The 16630-nt window shown below is 38.4% G+C and overlaps 1 protein-coding gene across 1 annotated transcript; it reads right to left on the reverse strand.

Moving 5' to 3' along the window:
* Nucleotides 1-1608: 1608 nt before the first annotated feature.
* Nucleotides 1609-16613, reverse strand: ARV1 (ARV1 homolog, fatty acid homeostasis modulator). Its single transcript, XM_061378847.1, has 5 exons — nucleotides 16443-16613; nucleotides 5806-5925; nucleotides 3973-4126; nucleotides 2530-2754; nucleotides 1609-2064 (listed from the first exon to the last, which is right to left on the reverse strand). The coding sequence occupies exons 1-5, from the start codon at nucleotides 16539-16541 to the stop codon at nucleotides 1958-1960; spliced, it is 705 nt and encodes a 234-aa protein (XP_061234831.1). The 5' UTR covers nucleotides 16542-16613; the 3' UTR covers nucleotides 1609-1957.
* Nucleotides 16614-16630: the final 17 nt, after the last annotated feature.

Here is a 16630-nt window from a genome sequence, read left to right on the forward strand (position 1 = left end):
CTGTGCTCAAAATCCAGACTTACTCTAAACCTGTTAGGAATTAACTTGAAGATGTTGCAAAACATTATTTGATGCATTTTGCAAAACAGAGATAGGAGACTGCATCTGAGGAAAATGAAGTACTACCTATATAGTACAGACTACCAGAACTGAAGCAGGAAAATTAAACATTGGATGGTAGATAAGGGAAACTGGTGTGCACAAAAGGTTTGTGCCCTTTCTTTGGCTGCTGGGTAAAAAGGTGCAGAACTGTGCAGAAGTGTTTCTTCACTAATTCAGGCCTAAACACCTGAATTAGTTGGCTAGTTTGCTTGTTTAACAAGTATGACTCTATTGCTGAGCAGCCTCATACTTCATTTTTTGCTTCCACTAAAACTGCTTCCACAGGAGGGCTGGGTGTGGGTGATGTGGCTTAATATTAAATGTAATATCCCAAACAGCTATGTATGCCGGGGATCAGAGTTCTTTCACTCTTTTCAGCTTCACGAACAAAGCAGAAGCATTTATGAGATCAACATAAAATTTCAAGCCAGTTAAAACTACAGTTCCTAGAGATTACTTTAGAACTAGTTATCTTATTATTTTGGATTATTATATAAACATGCCAGAGAATGCAACCTAGTTTTTCCACTGTAGCTTTACTCTGCAATACTTGCCTTCTCTCTAATAACCTGTTTGCACATGTTTACACCTCTCTTTGAAAAATCTGTTTCTGCGGAGATATAAATTTGGGCTTTTACATTTTTCTCACTGACTCTCTTCCTTCCTCTTAAGGGAACAATTCAACCTCCTCTTTCTGCCAAAATGTAGTGACTGGTAGCAGTGCTCATTTTTTTACTGTACCTTTTTTGTTACAGCCATAGCTATGCAGCCAGATTCATAAAGCTGGTAGGACAGTGATGTATTCATATGTTTTAATGAGAAAATAAACAAGCTAAGGTTTGTTGGTGACACGGACAACGGGATTGAGTACACCCTCAGCAAGTTTGCTGATGACACCAAGCTGCGTCAGGGTAATCCCATGCACAGCCACAGGTTGGTCGGAGAAGTGATTCAGAGCAGCCCTGTGGAGAAGGACTTGGAGGTGTTGGTTGATGAGAAACTTAACATGAACCGGCAGTGTGCACTCACAGCCCAGAAAGCCAACTGTATCCTGGACTGCATCAAAAGGAGCATGACCATGAGGTCAAAGGAGGTGATCCTGCCCCTCTATACTATGCCCTCGTGAGACCCCACTTGGAGTACTGTGTGCAGTTCTGATGTTCTCAACATGAAGCTTTTGGAGCAAGTCCAGAGCAAGGCCACGAGGATGATCAGGGCGCTGGAGCACCTCCTGTATGAAGACAGGTTGAGAAAGCTGGAGCTGCTCAGCCTGGAGAAGAAAAGGCTGCATGGAGACCTCATAGCAGCCTTCCAGTATCTGAAGGGGGCCTACAAGGATGCTGGAGAGGGACTCCATCAGGGACTGTAGTGATAGGACAAGGGGTAATGGCTTTAAAACTCAACAGGGGAAGTTTAAATTGGATATAAGGAAGAAGTTCTTTACTGTAAGGGTGGTGAGGCACTGGAACAGGTTGCCCAGAGAAGTCGTAAATGCCCCATCCCTGGCAGTGTTCAAGGACAGGCTGGACAGAGCCTTGGGTGACATGGTCGAGGGTGAGGCGTCCCTGCCCATGGCAGGGGCGTTGGAACTGGATGGTCTTAAGGTCCTTTCCAACGCTAACCATTCTGTGATTCTATGAAGTCTTATGGCTCACCACATTATATAGCCAAACTTCTGAGGTTTCTCAGTTTGACTCATCCTAAAACTGTCTACGCTTACCACTAATGCAAGTTTTTGTTATCTGTCACCTTCTTTATCATGATGAAAACAGTGTCTTTGAAGCCTGCTGGCAGAGATCATTCTTAGAAAATGATTATCATGTTGTTAGTATTTCTTCAGATCTGGGCTGATGTTTCAAACATCCCATCTCAATTTCTGGACCAAGCAGACAACACCATTTTCCAGAATTAATCCAAAGAAGATAGCTAACCAAGGGAGAATTCGGTTCAAGTTCAATGTAACTGCAAAAGAAACCAGAACAAATTTATAACTTACCATCGAAGATGATCATGTAAACATGTGATATTTCATATTAATTTGTATAAGAAATCACACAAACACGTTAAAAGTCTGCATTCCAAAGCCATGCATAAAAATAACATGAAATTTTCATATTCCAAACACACAACAAATTCTATTTTATGTTTCAATGATCCATGATGAATTGTTTCAAATTCTAACTGATGGATCTGATGGATATAATGCAGCATATACAAAGAGATAATGGTGAGATGAGGTGATTTTTATGATTTTAATAATATATTGTTTCATTCCCTTTCCATTAAAGTCTATAAAACAGTTTTAAGCTAGAGCTATTTCAGTCACATTTCTGATACTAATTAAAAATATAACAAGAATTTCTGTAACAGCTGCGTATTCTCACATTCTATACAAATAATGTAGTAATAAAAAAAGCAAAGCCATACCTCTAATTGCCTGAGAGTTTGATATCAAGACAAACACTTTTATAAATGCAAGGCACAAAGGTGTGTAGTCATGTTCCCAAATAACAGCTGGAATTAGCAAAAGCTTTCCGTAGCTGGACAACAGCAGTGCTTTGAGAAGTAAAATGAAGTCAGACTTCGTTTTCAGCATCTCAGGTCTCATCCACCATAAGGAAATAAAAATGCCAACCAAAAATGAAGTTTGTTCTAAGAGGAAATAAGAAGAGTTGGAAAGAGAGAATGAAGCACCAAAATCAAGTCCTTTCTTAGATGAATTTCAGTGAAACAGGATGTCCCAAAGGCAACTTAGCCACTGCTATTTAAAAGACATATGCAAATATGAACGTCTTCCATCTCCTGTGTTCACTTTAACATGGGAGTATTACTTACTTAAACTAATTGTGCATAATGACATTCAGAATAATTCATGACATTCAGAATAGGACTGTCATACTCAATTTCTGACACCATACTGCACAGGAAGTTTACAATTATTTCTCCTTTTTAACAAAAGGAGAGGGGTCTTTTTCAACTGTCTGTTAGCCTATAAAACATAATCAGTACTTGTCACCTTTGAAAAGGTCACCAGCAATGAACTCTTTCCATCCAGCATAAGAAGATTAAGGTGAAAATATTACTGAGCTATTATACTCTTATTACCAGTGTCCCTGTGTAACACTAGAATTAATGCAGATGTCAAAGCAACGCTCATGACAACTGTAGTAGATGAATTACTACTGAAAAATGAGTTCCAAAATTTTTACTGATGTGTTATGAAAACCTACTTAGAGCAACATGAGATGACACATGACAAGTTAAACTCTGAATGTCTAAGGGTAAGGGTAATACAGATTTTAGTCTGTGGCCTTGATTTAAACACTATTAACAGGAAAATTATTAAAGTATTAACCAAAACAAAAGAACATCCCTTCCCTGCTTTCAATGTAGTCTTAAAGCATAGAGCTATTTATTCTACTCTGTATTTTTGTGTATTCATTTAAAAAAACCCCAAACAATAGATACAGCTTTTCCCAATTATTTCCTTCTGTAAGGATCATCCTATTGTTGCATCACCTTAATGAATAAACCTTGGATTCAACATGAAATATGGAATTAAGCTGAGCTTTACGCTGGTCTTCAAACTGTGTAAAAGGATTGAGAAAAAGATTTCTTAAGATTGTAAATTTTCAGTGTTTTAATACCTAATGCTGATCGTATCTGTCTGAACTGTAATCAGGATCAAAACATGCATCTGCATTAAATGGAGACAAATTAGAGAGTATGTATATAATGGTTTAACCATACTGGGTTGGACATAACATCCATTCTGTGTTAATTTTTTGCAATACAAGCTTGTTGAAAAACTCATGAAGTTATTCAATGCTTAAGGAGTAGATAGTGACATGAACTAATCATTGACCTTACCTAAAGAAGCTATACCAAACATTCTATAAAAATCCCATTCCTTGGCATATCTGATTAAGTCATCAGGATCTGTATTTTGGCTTGAATCCTGTAGTTGCAACCACCTGAGATAAGCTTCACAGAGCAAACAAAATATGCAGAGCTTTCCATGAATCTGGTAAATGAAAGAATAATAAAAACAGTAGTATTAAAACAGTATAAACTAAAGTATCAGTACGAAATTGGTATTTAAAATATGTTTGAACATCTCTACACAAACAAGCTCTGTAGCTTTATTATCTTTGTTTAGAAATAATAGCAAATTACTTCTGCTGAGCCACTAGTTCAGCACATCATCCTTTTAACATCAGTTCACATGATAGGCAAATTAGAGGGTGTAGAAAACTGCATGAGCAGTTCCATACAGAAAAAGGTATGAATGGCATTTCTAAAGCTTGCCTTATACTCTTTTTAAAATTGTGAAGGCTGTTTCAGTTAGGAATATAAAACTGAAGCTGTTCTGTAGAATTATACTTGTAGAATTATAGTATAAAAATTATCAGTATTAGTAGAATCACACTATCAAAAATTAAAGGTTAAGGACAACTACTTCATTCAGTGAAATGGCTTATATAGCCTTGTTTCTTTTTTTCCCTGGAACAATCTCCTTAGGAAAAAACTAGTAGTGTAATTATACTAAAAACATTTCTTAGTTCAGTTAAGGGTGAGGGACCAAAAATAAATGGAGCAATATAACCAAGCAAAACTTAAAAATATCCTCTGAATGACTGCAAAAATGTTACCATGAGGGCCCATAGTTATCATGTTTCCATGTCAAACAAGTCTATAAGTCTATGTGCAGTTAATTCTGGTTTTATACAGATTTAAATAAACCAGTGTAATTTCTGTGTGCAGATTCTACTTTTTTCATTACAGACTAGTTATGCCAACTACACATACATGCACAGTTTAAAATTCATCTCAATTTATCTGAATAGCTGAAATTTCCACAGATGTAATAGGTCTTTCAGAAGCCTCACAGAAAACACCATGACCAGTCTCCAAAAGCACTGCTTAATTAAAAATCTTTGTCAGATTTATGCCTGAAAGACAAAGTGAGTATATTTATCTACATTGCTAAACACTGGACTGGCCAAGAGGTATCAGTGTGAACACAGCATACACTTATTCTTGGACAGTTTGTTCTAGACAAGCTTCCCTTTCCTGGGAAATTAATCCTTAAAGTAAAAATACACACAATTCTGTCATAAAAGCTACACTTCTACACTCCAGCCTGGCCAGCACAGCTAACTATGTAACTCTGCATCAACACTTCATGTGAAAGCCTCTATCTTTTGCTATAGTTTCGAGGGCATGGTTGTATGATAAGGAATTGGTACAGTAGGTTAAATTAACATAGTATTAAGGTATGCTATGCTACTATAGCTCATTTCAGAAAGAACTGTTTCCAACAGAAATTTAGTTTGGAAATTAATTTGAAATCAGATCTTTCCTTTCCAATGCAATTTAGCACATCATCCTTGTAACATCAATTAACATGACAGGCAAATTAAACTGTGTAGGAAACTGCAGGAGCAGTTCCATACAGTTCCTTCTCTTCCCTTTACATGTAAATAGACTGCTGTATTTGCTGGTAATGCAGCATCACAACTGTGAAGACAATAACTTTCACCAGCTGGAGTATGAGATTTCTTGTTCTATTCAGCTTGCTGGAACCAGTGGAAGGGCAGGAGCATAACAGACTCTAAAATTTTACAACTATTACAATCAACTTGCCAAATGTAAATACATCTTTAACAAAAAAAGTCACAGGGTGGGGGCATAGCAACTTACATTTATCTTTGTGTTGAAAAGAATGTGTCTGTATGCTTGTGCTTTACATAAAACAGCATTAATCAAGATGATAACAGGATCATACTCAATGTATTTGTCCACTGGTTTCTGGCAGGATTTCTGAAAGTCACAAAATAACAAGAATTAGGGAAAAAAAAAAAAAAAAAGGCAAGGGTTTATGAAATTGGTTCCTCCAGTTTGAGGAAACTGGTTCCCCCAGTCTTAGCAAAACTACATAAATCCAAATAGCTATTCAATTCTTGTTAGTCTTTCCTTAATGCAATCTTCATTTTCAATCAGTTTTTAATCCATTCAGAGTAATTTCTTCCCCACTATCAACACTACAGTTGACACAGACTTCCCTTATAAAGCAAAGATACATTATTTATTTTTACAGGCTTCAGATTAATACAGATAATAAATTCTGCAAGGATGTATTTAGTCATCATTTTGTGCCCTACAGATGCAAAAAAACCCCAAACTACCTCCTAAGATGCAAGAAATGCACTGATATCTTGTTAAAGGTTAACTGATCATGGCTTACCTACTGGGTATCTTGGTGGGGGTTTGGGTATTTTTGGAAAAAAAAAAACACATTGGTTTCTTCTATGCCTTCCTCCTTTTCTTTTATCCTACTATCCTACCTTTTTCCTCCTTATAAGAAATCAGTAATTGTTTTTTTACTGTTGCATTGTTCTTCCATACTGGTAAATTGTCCAGATATTTCAACTAATTTTTCATTATTGAACAAACACTGATGTATTCAGGACATTGATAATGTCGTTTTCACAACACAGATATAGCCAGAGTCAGAAGTTGCTACTGAACAGTGGTAAAACATTAGATCATTACTTGTCCAATACATCTGCTGTTTCCCACTGTGCTTACTAGAAGGGTTATTTCACCCAGACCACTAAGAACTGCTTGTCAATCTCCTTCAGATTTATTGATTTATCTTCATGGCTGAACATTTCTTGACTTGAGTTAAATGAGAAGGGCTAACAGAAGACTATTACACGAACTGTGAACAGGACGTTAAATAATAGTCTTACAAAAGGCTCACCTAGCAGACCTCGGGGAAATAACTTCTAGCAGAGAGCTAAGGTGCAGCAGCAAGCACTTCAGCTCAAACAAGTGCATTCACAGAAGGATGCTCGCCTGCAGGTCAGTTTCTCCTCCAACCTGTTCTCAGCTAATCCCTCTCCCCTGGGCCTTCACATTAGCTGCCATCCTCAGGGTACAACAGTCACAGAAACTCTATTTCCATTTTAATGAGTGCATGGCTGTGCATTGCCAGAATAGAAATCCACGTACAGAGCTTTCCAAAATGGTGCAGCAGTCAAAAATGCAGGATTAGAGAATGCATACGTACAAACTCTCAGGAAAGAACAGAAAGTTTTTTTCGGATTTGATAGATTCCTTATGTTCAAAGTTAAGTTTGCTTGAATTTGAGATTGCAAAATTTCATTATCAAATTGACTCAAAAGTCTATCATCCACACCAAGAACAACATCCAAACATATGTGTAAGTTTAACAGTGTCTAAGGAATGTTGCTACTACTAACCCGTATTTCTTGGTCCAGCTCAAGAAAAAAGCCTAACAAAGTCATTTGGATTAGACAAGAAAACATTGTGTATGACAGTAAATAATTTAGAAGTAATGAATTAAAAAACTGACTCAATTAACCAACAGTTGGATAGGTCTAAAATCATACTGAGTGAGATGGAAGGACATAATTAACAGAAGACCACAGTTAAAGGAGTTAATAGATGCAAAAAGAAATTGCAACTATAATTAAAGGCAGTGCCTTGCTTCATTTATTTCTACAGGGAAATCATGACCAGATATCCTTATGGGTGGTAATTTACATATGTCAAATCTCTGGGTAGATGTAGCACAGGAAATCTTTTTTTTTATAGGCTTATTCACACAAGCATTAGAGAAGAACATACAAAAGAAGATTACCCTTGAATGCAGTAGGTGTCATAAAGGTTAGATGAAGGGTATCCTACATACCCAAGGATTTATTATGCTCTCAAATTTTCCTACAACAGAACATTTTTTGACCAGGGTCAAAAATCTTTCTGAGAAAAGGAAAAAATGGTCTTTTCAAGTGGAGGGTGTGAACCGAACACCCTCAAATCAAAAACCTTGCAGTTAAGAGGTACTGAAGATTTTCACTAACAGCTGACATGAATTTTAGACATTTAAAATTTATCAGGCCAACCCTCTAGGCAAAACCAATAATAGAGAAATTCTACTGCAGATATGTCAGAAGACTGCTACAAGCAAATACACAAATAAGAATGTGTCTCCCCCTCGATATGAGAATGACATTTAATTCAGTATTTTAGCATACCACCACCAAACACTTAAAAATCCTATTTCTCTTATGTTACTTCAACAGGAAAAGAAAACCTGCTGGGTTTTGTTATCACAGAACAGCAGCCATCTTCAAGGACTTTTCACACACACACACACACACACACACACACACACACCTCTCTTCTCCAGCTAGATGAGAGCTCTATTCTTAATATACTGTATTTCTGTTTGAGTCTCAACTGTATGAAGGAAAAGTCTTCTGTGCTTATCCAGGCTGAGACCTAGCCAGTGTGAGTTCATTCAGGGACTTGTGAGACCCACAGACCACCCTACTGCAAAGACTCGTGTGTGCTGCCATAGAATAACTGGACAAAATGAAGAAGATGCTACAGCATGAGAACATTACAGAATTAGCAGACCCTCTAGGATGAATTTTCCTCCATACCTGGCTTTTCTTTTATTTTTTTCCCAGATGTACTACTAAAACATTTGACATTAACCTTAAATGCCTTGGAAGAAAACCTGCGACTAGAGCCTGACTTCAGCAAAATCAGTGCAAGGAAGAGTTAATGCACACATAGGTTTAACCAGGTAGCTTTATCTAATTAAAGTAATGGAACTTTATGGACACTGATAATTACTAACACTTTTAGAAGAGATCAGTATAAGATGCTCAGATACAGAAAACTCCTTGCATGTTTAAAGACTTTAGTCAGGCACTTTAGAGTGAACCACAATACTCGTGCTCACATCTCATTCTCAACTGCAATTCTGCACGGCTGTATTCAATGTCCAGTTCAGCATGAGAGACACACGTTTTAATCAAAATCTATCTTTTTCCGTCTTTGTGTTTTCTCAAAGAAATGCCTCAGTTATTATAACCAGGTCTAAAATGATCTAAAGAAATAACTGGATTCCTCTGTTATTTTACCAGTTTTTAATTTCTTCTTTAACTATGTAACTGACATCAACACCAGGAAATGACTTTGAAAAAAACACACATTACTTCGATTAAAAGATACTTTCAGATTATGCTGCAGAAGAGAAAGGTCAAGCTTGACACCATAAATTCTATTTACATATCTTCTTCTAAGTTGGCAAATTTAAGGAAAATTATGAATATTGGATACCGACACAGAAGTCTAGTAGATACTGTGCTCCCCTAAAAAGGGTGCTGAATGTATTCAATATTCTAATTAATTTAAATGAATATTAGTTTAGGAATTGTTTGATTAATCAATTATTTAGGAATATTTGACTATGCTTGTTTGTTGGTAAAAGAAACAAACAAACAAAACCAAAACCACCTTCCATTTTCATGAGCAAATGCAGCTTCAAAGGAAAAAGAAATCTTCCAGAAACAGTACAATCATACTCTTCATAGTGTGGTATCAGATTCTTTCCGATCAAAGCAATCCAAAACACTTAAGGAAAGCAACATATGTTTTAACATTTCAGTTGTATTAAATAAGACAAAAGAAGAACTGAAATGTTATTTCTGACTTCATGTTTATCAGCCTTTTACAAAACACTACTCAAAAGATACACCTCTGTTCACCAAGGATACTCAACTGCAAACAGTTCACAAACATATGCCAAATACAACACAGTGTACAAATATTTGAGGACATACCTACTGTCACTGAAGGGCAAAGTTCCTAAATATATGAATATGACTTTCAAAGTCCTCTCTCCAACACTAAAACATAACTGAATTTTTAAGTAAAGGGACTTTGGGATGGGGATGGTCGAAGGGAAAAATGTTCTTGACAAGGAAGCCATAGGACATGAATGAAAATAAAAATACACATTGAATAACTGAACTTCACCCTGAACTAATAATACCATGAAAACCACACCAGGAATACATTTGGGAATCTCTGGACATTAGAAACACCAGTGAAACATTTTCATTTTAGTATTCATCTTGGAATGTTGATTTGGCATTTGTCAAAATTAAGCTACGTTATTTTGCCAGACTACATATACAGCAAATTTTAACACTTACGTAGCTTCAATATGAACACAGGTCCATTTACATAAATTCATAGGGGATACTAACATAGACCCATCATCCTGTGAGAGTGCCCTTAATCCCAGTTGCACCCTTAAACAATAAAATGTAATTAGCTCCGCTGCTTTCAGGAATGGGTTCTTTATTATGGATGTGGCTAAGTGTCACAAGCAGCTGAAAAACAAACCATCCCAGTTTCAGATGAATTCCATTTTAGAAAACTGAAATTAAAACCATTTTTATCAATTTCTTATGTGATGTTTTCCAGTAGCAAGTTATGTAAATAAGAAAAAAATAATACATTATTTCCCAGAATGATCTCTGTACTCTTTACAGACTCTTTACCTGACCATACAAATGCTTTGCATTCAAAGCATTCACAGTCTCTGCCTTACTGCAATAAAAGAGCTTTTCAATTATTTTTCAATTGCAGAAAAGCTAAATGAAGTGTGCACTGCTCAGGCAATTTGGCTTTCTTATTACAAAACACAAGGGGAATCCTGACTGAGCTCTACATATTACATTGAATAATTTCTTTTCCTTTGTTAGGGTCTGGTACAATTAACATTTTTTACATATAACATACATGTAGTTTAAAACCAAATTTTTTAAAATTGCATGTTTTGCCTTCTACTTCTGAATAAGTAAAGTTTGCTAATTTCTTTTTATATGCATTGCACTGCAACTGCAGAATTTATTCCAGGTTAGCCAAATGTGGTTTTTCCCCCCCTATAGTATTAATACCATAATGGTGCAGTGTTATCTGAACAGTGTTTTTTTGTTACTATTATTAAAGGTTGGCTCATAATATACTCTGTGAAGATTTGCTGTACTATTTAGAGATCATTTAAGTTTTAAGGACCTCAAAATATCCTTAAGATCTCCTTTATAAAGAGCCATCTAGGCTTGCTTTCACCATCACTTCTGGTTTGAAATCGGGAAAATATCAGCACATTCACAGCACAGGACTAGAACAAGACCCATGAGTTGCAAAGTGACCACCAGCAGTCACCTTCATTGGAGGCAACTGTGACATGCCTGTGCACCCCACCCCAAACACCCCACCACCCCAGTTATCACTGAAGAAAATGCACATGGAACAGGTCTCCCTCAGGAGGTGAGCTTCTTCAGAATTCTATTATCCATTTTTAAGTACCTTTAAGTTCTTTTTAAAGAGCAATATTCCACCTGTCTCTTGTAACAGCACTTTCACAGCAAAGTAGATGCAGGATCAGAAAAAGGTATGTTCACTAAAAGCAAAGGAATGTGCAATACCAGACGTCTGGGCTATGCTTCTGCTGAAACTGCCCTTGATTAAAGAAAACAGGTTAAAAAAGATGTTACAGAACTTGAAGGATTTGTGGCAGTTAGCCACACTGCACAGCTCTTAACAAAAGACATGGTCTTTCCATCCCAAGTTTCATGGTACTCCATGGACTTATATGCTTGACAGAAGAAGGTGCCTTTAGTTTCTTCAGTATCCATTGCAAATTTATTTCCAGGGTGGATAGTAATACTTGTGAAGTCTTTAATGCTTGCCTGAACTGAAGCAGCACCATGAATATTAGGCTGAATTTCCAAAATTGTACTCTTAACACTGTGGGCTGGAAACAGGTGTTCCTGAATGGAATCTTTAAGTATTTGCCTCTGGAAAAAAATGCATTATTCTCTTCAACAGATTAAAAACACAGTACAAATCATGTTATTTCACTTAGACATTCAAATCTTCCACCTGGAAATTACACTCAGATCAGGTTAAACAAATCCTAAAACTGAATGTAGGACTAGATAGAAGATGCTGTCAGGAGAACTTGGCTTCTTCAACCTCAAGATCATGTTCCGGAGGGTGTTGAATGACAGGAACATCCTGAGAATCTGCATTTCAAATATAGACAACTAAACTAGGACTGGGAGAAGTCTGCAGGTCAGTATAAAACAGTGATGACCTTGGCAACATTCCGCTCATTCCCATTTTTTTGGGCCCTTCATGTTACATATCATATGGAACACATTGATTGTTGGTTTTGTTTGTTGGGTTTTTTTTCCCTCTTAATGTGTCAGTATTTTAGTGTATTACTTAAAAATGGGAAACACAAGTATTCCAAAACTTTTAAACAAAAAACAAATAAAAATTAATCTAGATTATGTCCACTGGCTGAGTATCATTATACAATCTTCCCATATTCTTTCCACTTTTTCTCTCTTAAGCTATAATGGAGTAGCAGTACTCAATACTCTAATTCCACAAAGACAGAGGAAAGCTGCTCTCAGGATGGGTGATCACACCTTCTAATCTTACCACAGACCTCCAATTTTCCTTAAATACTTCACCTTTTTGTAAGCTTTTAGAGCCCTACACTCTTAAGTTTTATAAATACCTGATATAATAAAGTTTCACACTGGCAAGTGGGATCTTTATAGTTACTGAAGTGGAGAAGACTTCTAAGCTATCCTTACCATCAGGTTAGAATGGTTCCTAACACTGACAAACTCACACTGCTCGTTAAAGTTTGAGAAGAGTATCAAATGACATTCTGTGCTCAACTATTTTTTGTTATCATTGGTGTGACGGTTATTCACATCTCTGGCCAGAGCACAGCATTCCCTGCAGAGGGTTAGTGCAGTCCTTCCAGATTGAAAGGAAAAAGTAAACCAAGAATTGCCCTGTGAGAAACCATAAGGTCTTTGTAGTAGGAGGCAACAGCAATGCTTTCCTGCATTACACAGATAAAATTGAATTCAGATCCGTTCAATTGAAGGGATCTTTTGGTCTTGGCAATCTTCTAACATTCTCATCTCTACTTTATAAACCATGTGCTTCTTACTAACGTGCTTTCAATTGCTTGTTCCTTGTGTAGACCAACTCTACTATCAGCACTTCCTGGGTGTCCAGAAATGGAGAAAGGCTTAGAAAGGATGGCACTGTCATGGTTTAACCCCAGCCGGCAAGTAAGCACCACACAGCCGCTCCCTCACTCCCTCCCTCCCCACAGCAGGATGGGGGAGAGAATTGTTAACACTAAAGGTGAGAAAACTCATGGATTGAAGTAAAAGTTTAATAGGTAAAGCAAAAGCCATGCACAAAACCAAAGCTAAACAAGGAATTAATTTGCTGCTTCCCACTGGCAGACATTCAGCCATCCCCAAGACAGCAGGGCTCTATCACGTGTAACAGTTACCTGGAAAGACAAACACCGTAACTCTGAACATCTCCACTTCCTTCTTCTTCCCCCAGCTTTATGAGTTGAGCATGACACTATGTGGTCTGGGATATCCTTTGGGTCAGATGCCCCAGCTCTGTCCCCTCCCAGCTTCTTGTGCACTCCCATCCTCCACACTGGTGGGGAGGTGTGAGAAGAAAAGGCCTTGACTCTGTGTAAGCAGCGCTCAGAAGTAACTAAAACATACATCAATTATCAACACTGTTTCCAGCACAAATCTGAAGCATAGCCCCATACCAGCGACTATGAAGAAAATTAACTCTGTCCTAGCCAAAATCAGCATAGGCATGCACCAGGTAACAGCACCTAGGTCTAAAACTGAAATTGAACTGTAACAACCCACAACATAGACAAGGGAAACAGACTGGTAGGAGCAAGTGAAAAATGGTATGGATCTGGACCTGCATGAAGAAAGGTGGACAGAATTCCAATTTCCTAGGAGCATGTGACTATTTGCTCTTTCTTTTACTCTTTTTGTAAGAGTTTGGTGCTTATGATGAACAGAGCAACTGGGACTCAAGTCTGATTCTACACAGGATACCACAGCTCCGGAAGTCCAGGCTCTTTGGTCCGCCAATGGTTAAACAATAAGAGGAACAAGTGCCATCTACTTGCTCCCAGTTTGCCCCAGAGATTATCATGGCCAAATTAATAAGAGTAATTGATGACTTGGGTTTACACAATGTGCTAAATTTTATGTGATCTGGCTGCAGGCACAAGCCTTATACTTGTCCTTTTGTATCCAACTTGTCTTTGATTTCAAAGGCACGTTTCAAGCTCTGCATGAACTCTATAGAAACTATTCACATTTTCATGACATAACAATGGCACATTTTGACTGCATGATCTGACTACCAACGATCTGATGTAATTTATATTCACTACTGAACATGATGCGTTATATTAACACAAAAAAACAACTAACAATCAATTTCTCCTTGCAGTGTGCATGTCTGAAGCCTGCAGAAACCAGTATCTGTTACTTTGTCTTCTACCTAAGAAAACCGCTGATCTCTCCAGCTTTTGAAACATCTGCAGAGATTTTTGTGTATATTTTTAGTTGGTTTATGCTCTACAGCAACAAGCCATTTTAACTGCCTGCTGGGCTGGGAAAAAGAGAAGGATGTGAATCAGCTCTTTCTACTCTCATCAGTAATTTGTACACATCTTGTTTTCACAGCCTTTTGCTGATAACAGAAGCTGAGATCTAACACACACATCTTTCAGCTTGAGCTAACCACTATTTCCCCAAATACAAACTGGTCACAGACCTCTGTGATCTGGCTGCCCTTGATCTCTATTTTTGATCCAGGAAATGTTTGAATAACTCAAAGTTATAAAGATGTAAAGGAATTCATCACAGGTTTCATACAAAGCTTTCTTGTCATCCATTATCTTTATAGCTTCAGGATTAGTAAATAAACCCATCTCCTACCAGCATTCTCAAAATGCCAAGGGCTACAAAACTGGAGGAAACCACCCAAAAGGCAGTTGAATGATACACAACTAATTCCTTACAAAACACAAATAACTCAACAATTGGTTCAAGCACAGCACTTTGCAAATTTTATAAGGAGCAGAGAGGATGTTGTGAAACAAGACCACAGACAAAAGGCTTAGACAAGATGTATTTGCAGATCCCTCTATTCCAAAATTCTTTTTTTCCTACACTGAAATAGAGGGTGTTAAGTCAAAACTAACCACTGGAGACAAGGCTCCATAAACCCTATAAAAAATTAGAACAATAATGTAGAAATAGTTGAAAGCACTGCTTAAAATAGCAAATGTTGGTTTGTTGGTTGGGTTTTTTCTGTGGCTGCAAGATCTCCAAGAAAACATAGCAGACACTAAAAGAGAAATTATTTTAATATCATGAAAACATTTTGGAAAATATTGAACTCTATAAGAGGCAGAGTAAGAAGAAAAAGCAGTGAACAGCCTAAAAAGTGCTGGAACCATTATGGGAAAGTACAGCCACCATAGGTGGTCAAGAGTACAGAGATCTACACTTGTATGTTGAATAATCATCAGCCATAAAATCACAGAATGGTTAGGCTTGGAAGGAACCTTACAGATCATCCAGCTCCAACCCCCCTTCCAACACTTTCTACTAAAAAAGGTTGCTCAAAGCCCCATCTAACCTTGCCTTGAACACTTCCAGGTATGGGGCAGCCACAACTTCTCTGGGCAACCTGTTCCAATGTCTTAGCACCTTATTGTGAGGATGGAGGCATGGACCCAGAGGTAGAGTGCAAACTGGATCCTTTATTGCAAAGATTACATGATATTTATATGCTTCCAAGCAATTAGCCAAGCACATCTGTGTTTGCCTTGCGGTTACATCAGGTGAAAGGTCTATCAGATTTTCTTACTGACATCCTCTTCCCAGTTCTGACGTCCTTGTTCCTTGCCAGTTCCAACATCTTCTAAGTACCAGTCAGGGACGGGTCACTCTTAATTGCCTGCTGTGGTTCTTCCTTCCCATGATCTCTGACAGTTTTGATACATTCCAACCCCCACACCTTACAATGAAGAACTTCTTCCTCGTATCTAATCTAAATGTACCTTCTATCAGCTTAAAGCCATTCCTCCTTGTCCTGTCACTTGTCCCCCTCAGCCTTGTAAAAAGTCTCTCTCCATCTCTCTTTAGGCAACAGTCAAACCTCAGTGCTTAAGTTCAGCTGTTTCCTAGCTGTGCTGAAGCTGTCTAACCATGAAGCTGGGGTCAGGTCTGCGGTCGGTGAGTTAAAGACACAGAGCACGGTGACAACATCACCCTGGTGCCCAGCACGGGAGTACCCAGGCCATTGGGCAGTGCTGTTGCACAGGTGCCCTCGAGGAACTGGAGAGAAATTATGTTGGGAAGCTCAACAGAAAACATGGATCCAGGGAACACCACCATCTGCCGGCCTCTGAGCCGGCCCTTGGCCCAGGCCTAGGCCTAGGCCTAGGCCCGAGGCAGGCTCCCCCAGCACCACGTGCCACCGCCTGTTGCTGCTTACATCGAAGCCTCCCACTTGTCCCCCTCCTCTACCCTCCATCCTCCCTTACCCACTGCCCGGCCACCCCGACTCACGCAGATGGAGATGCGCAGCACCCCACGCTGGTAGTCCCTGTACAGCTCCGCCGCCTCCCTGCTGCACTCGATGCACCGGTAGGCGCCGAGCGCCGCCATGGTGGGCGAGTGCACGCCCCGGCCTGTCAGCGCTTCAAATCGCCTCACTTCCGCGTTCGGGGGCGGAGCCGGGCCAGGGCCGCACCGCC

The sequence above is a fragment of the Neopsephotus bourkii genome, unplaced genomic scaffold (assembly GCF_033783945.1).
Source record: "Neopsephotus bourkii isolate Nb327-2 ecotype Australia unplaced genomic scaffold, CSIRO-AGI_Nbou_v1 NB_1767, whole genome shotgun sequence".
NCBI classification, from domain to species: Eukaryota; Metazoa; Chordata; class Aves; order Psittaciformes; family Psittacidae; genus Neopsephotus; species Neopsephotus bourkii.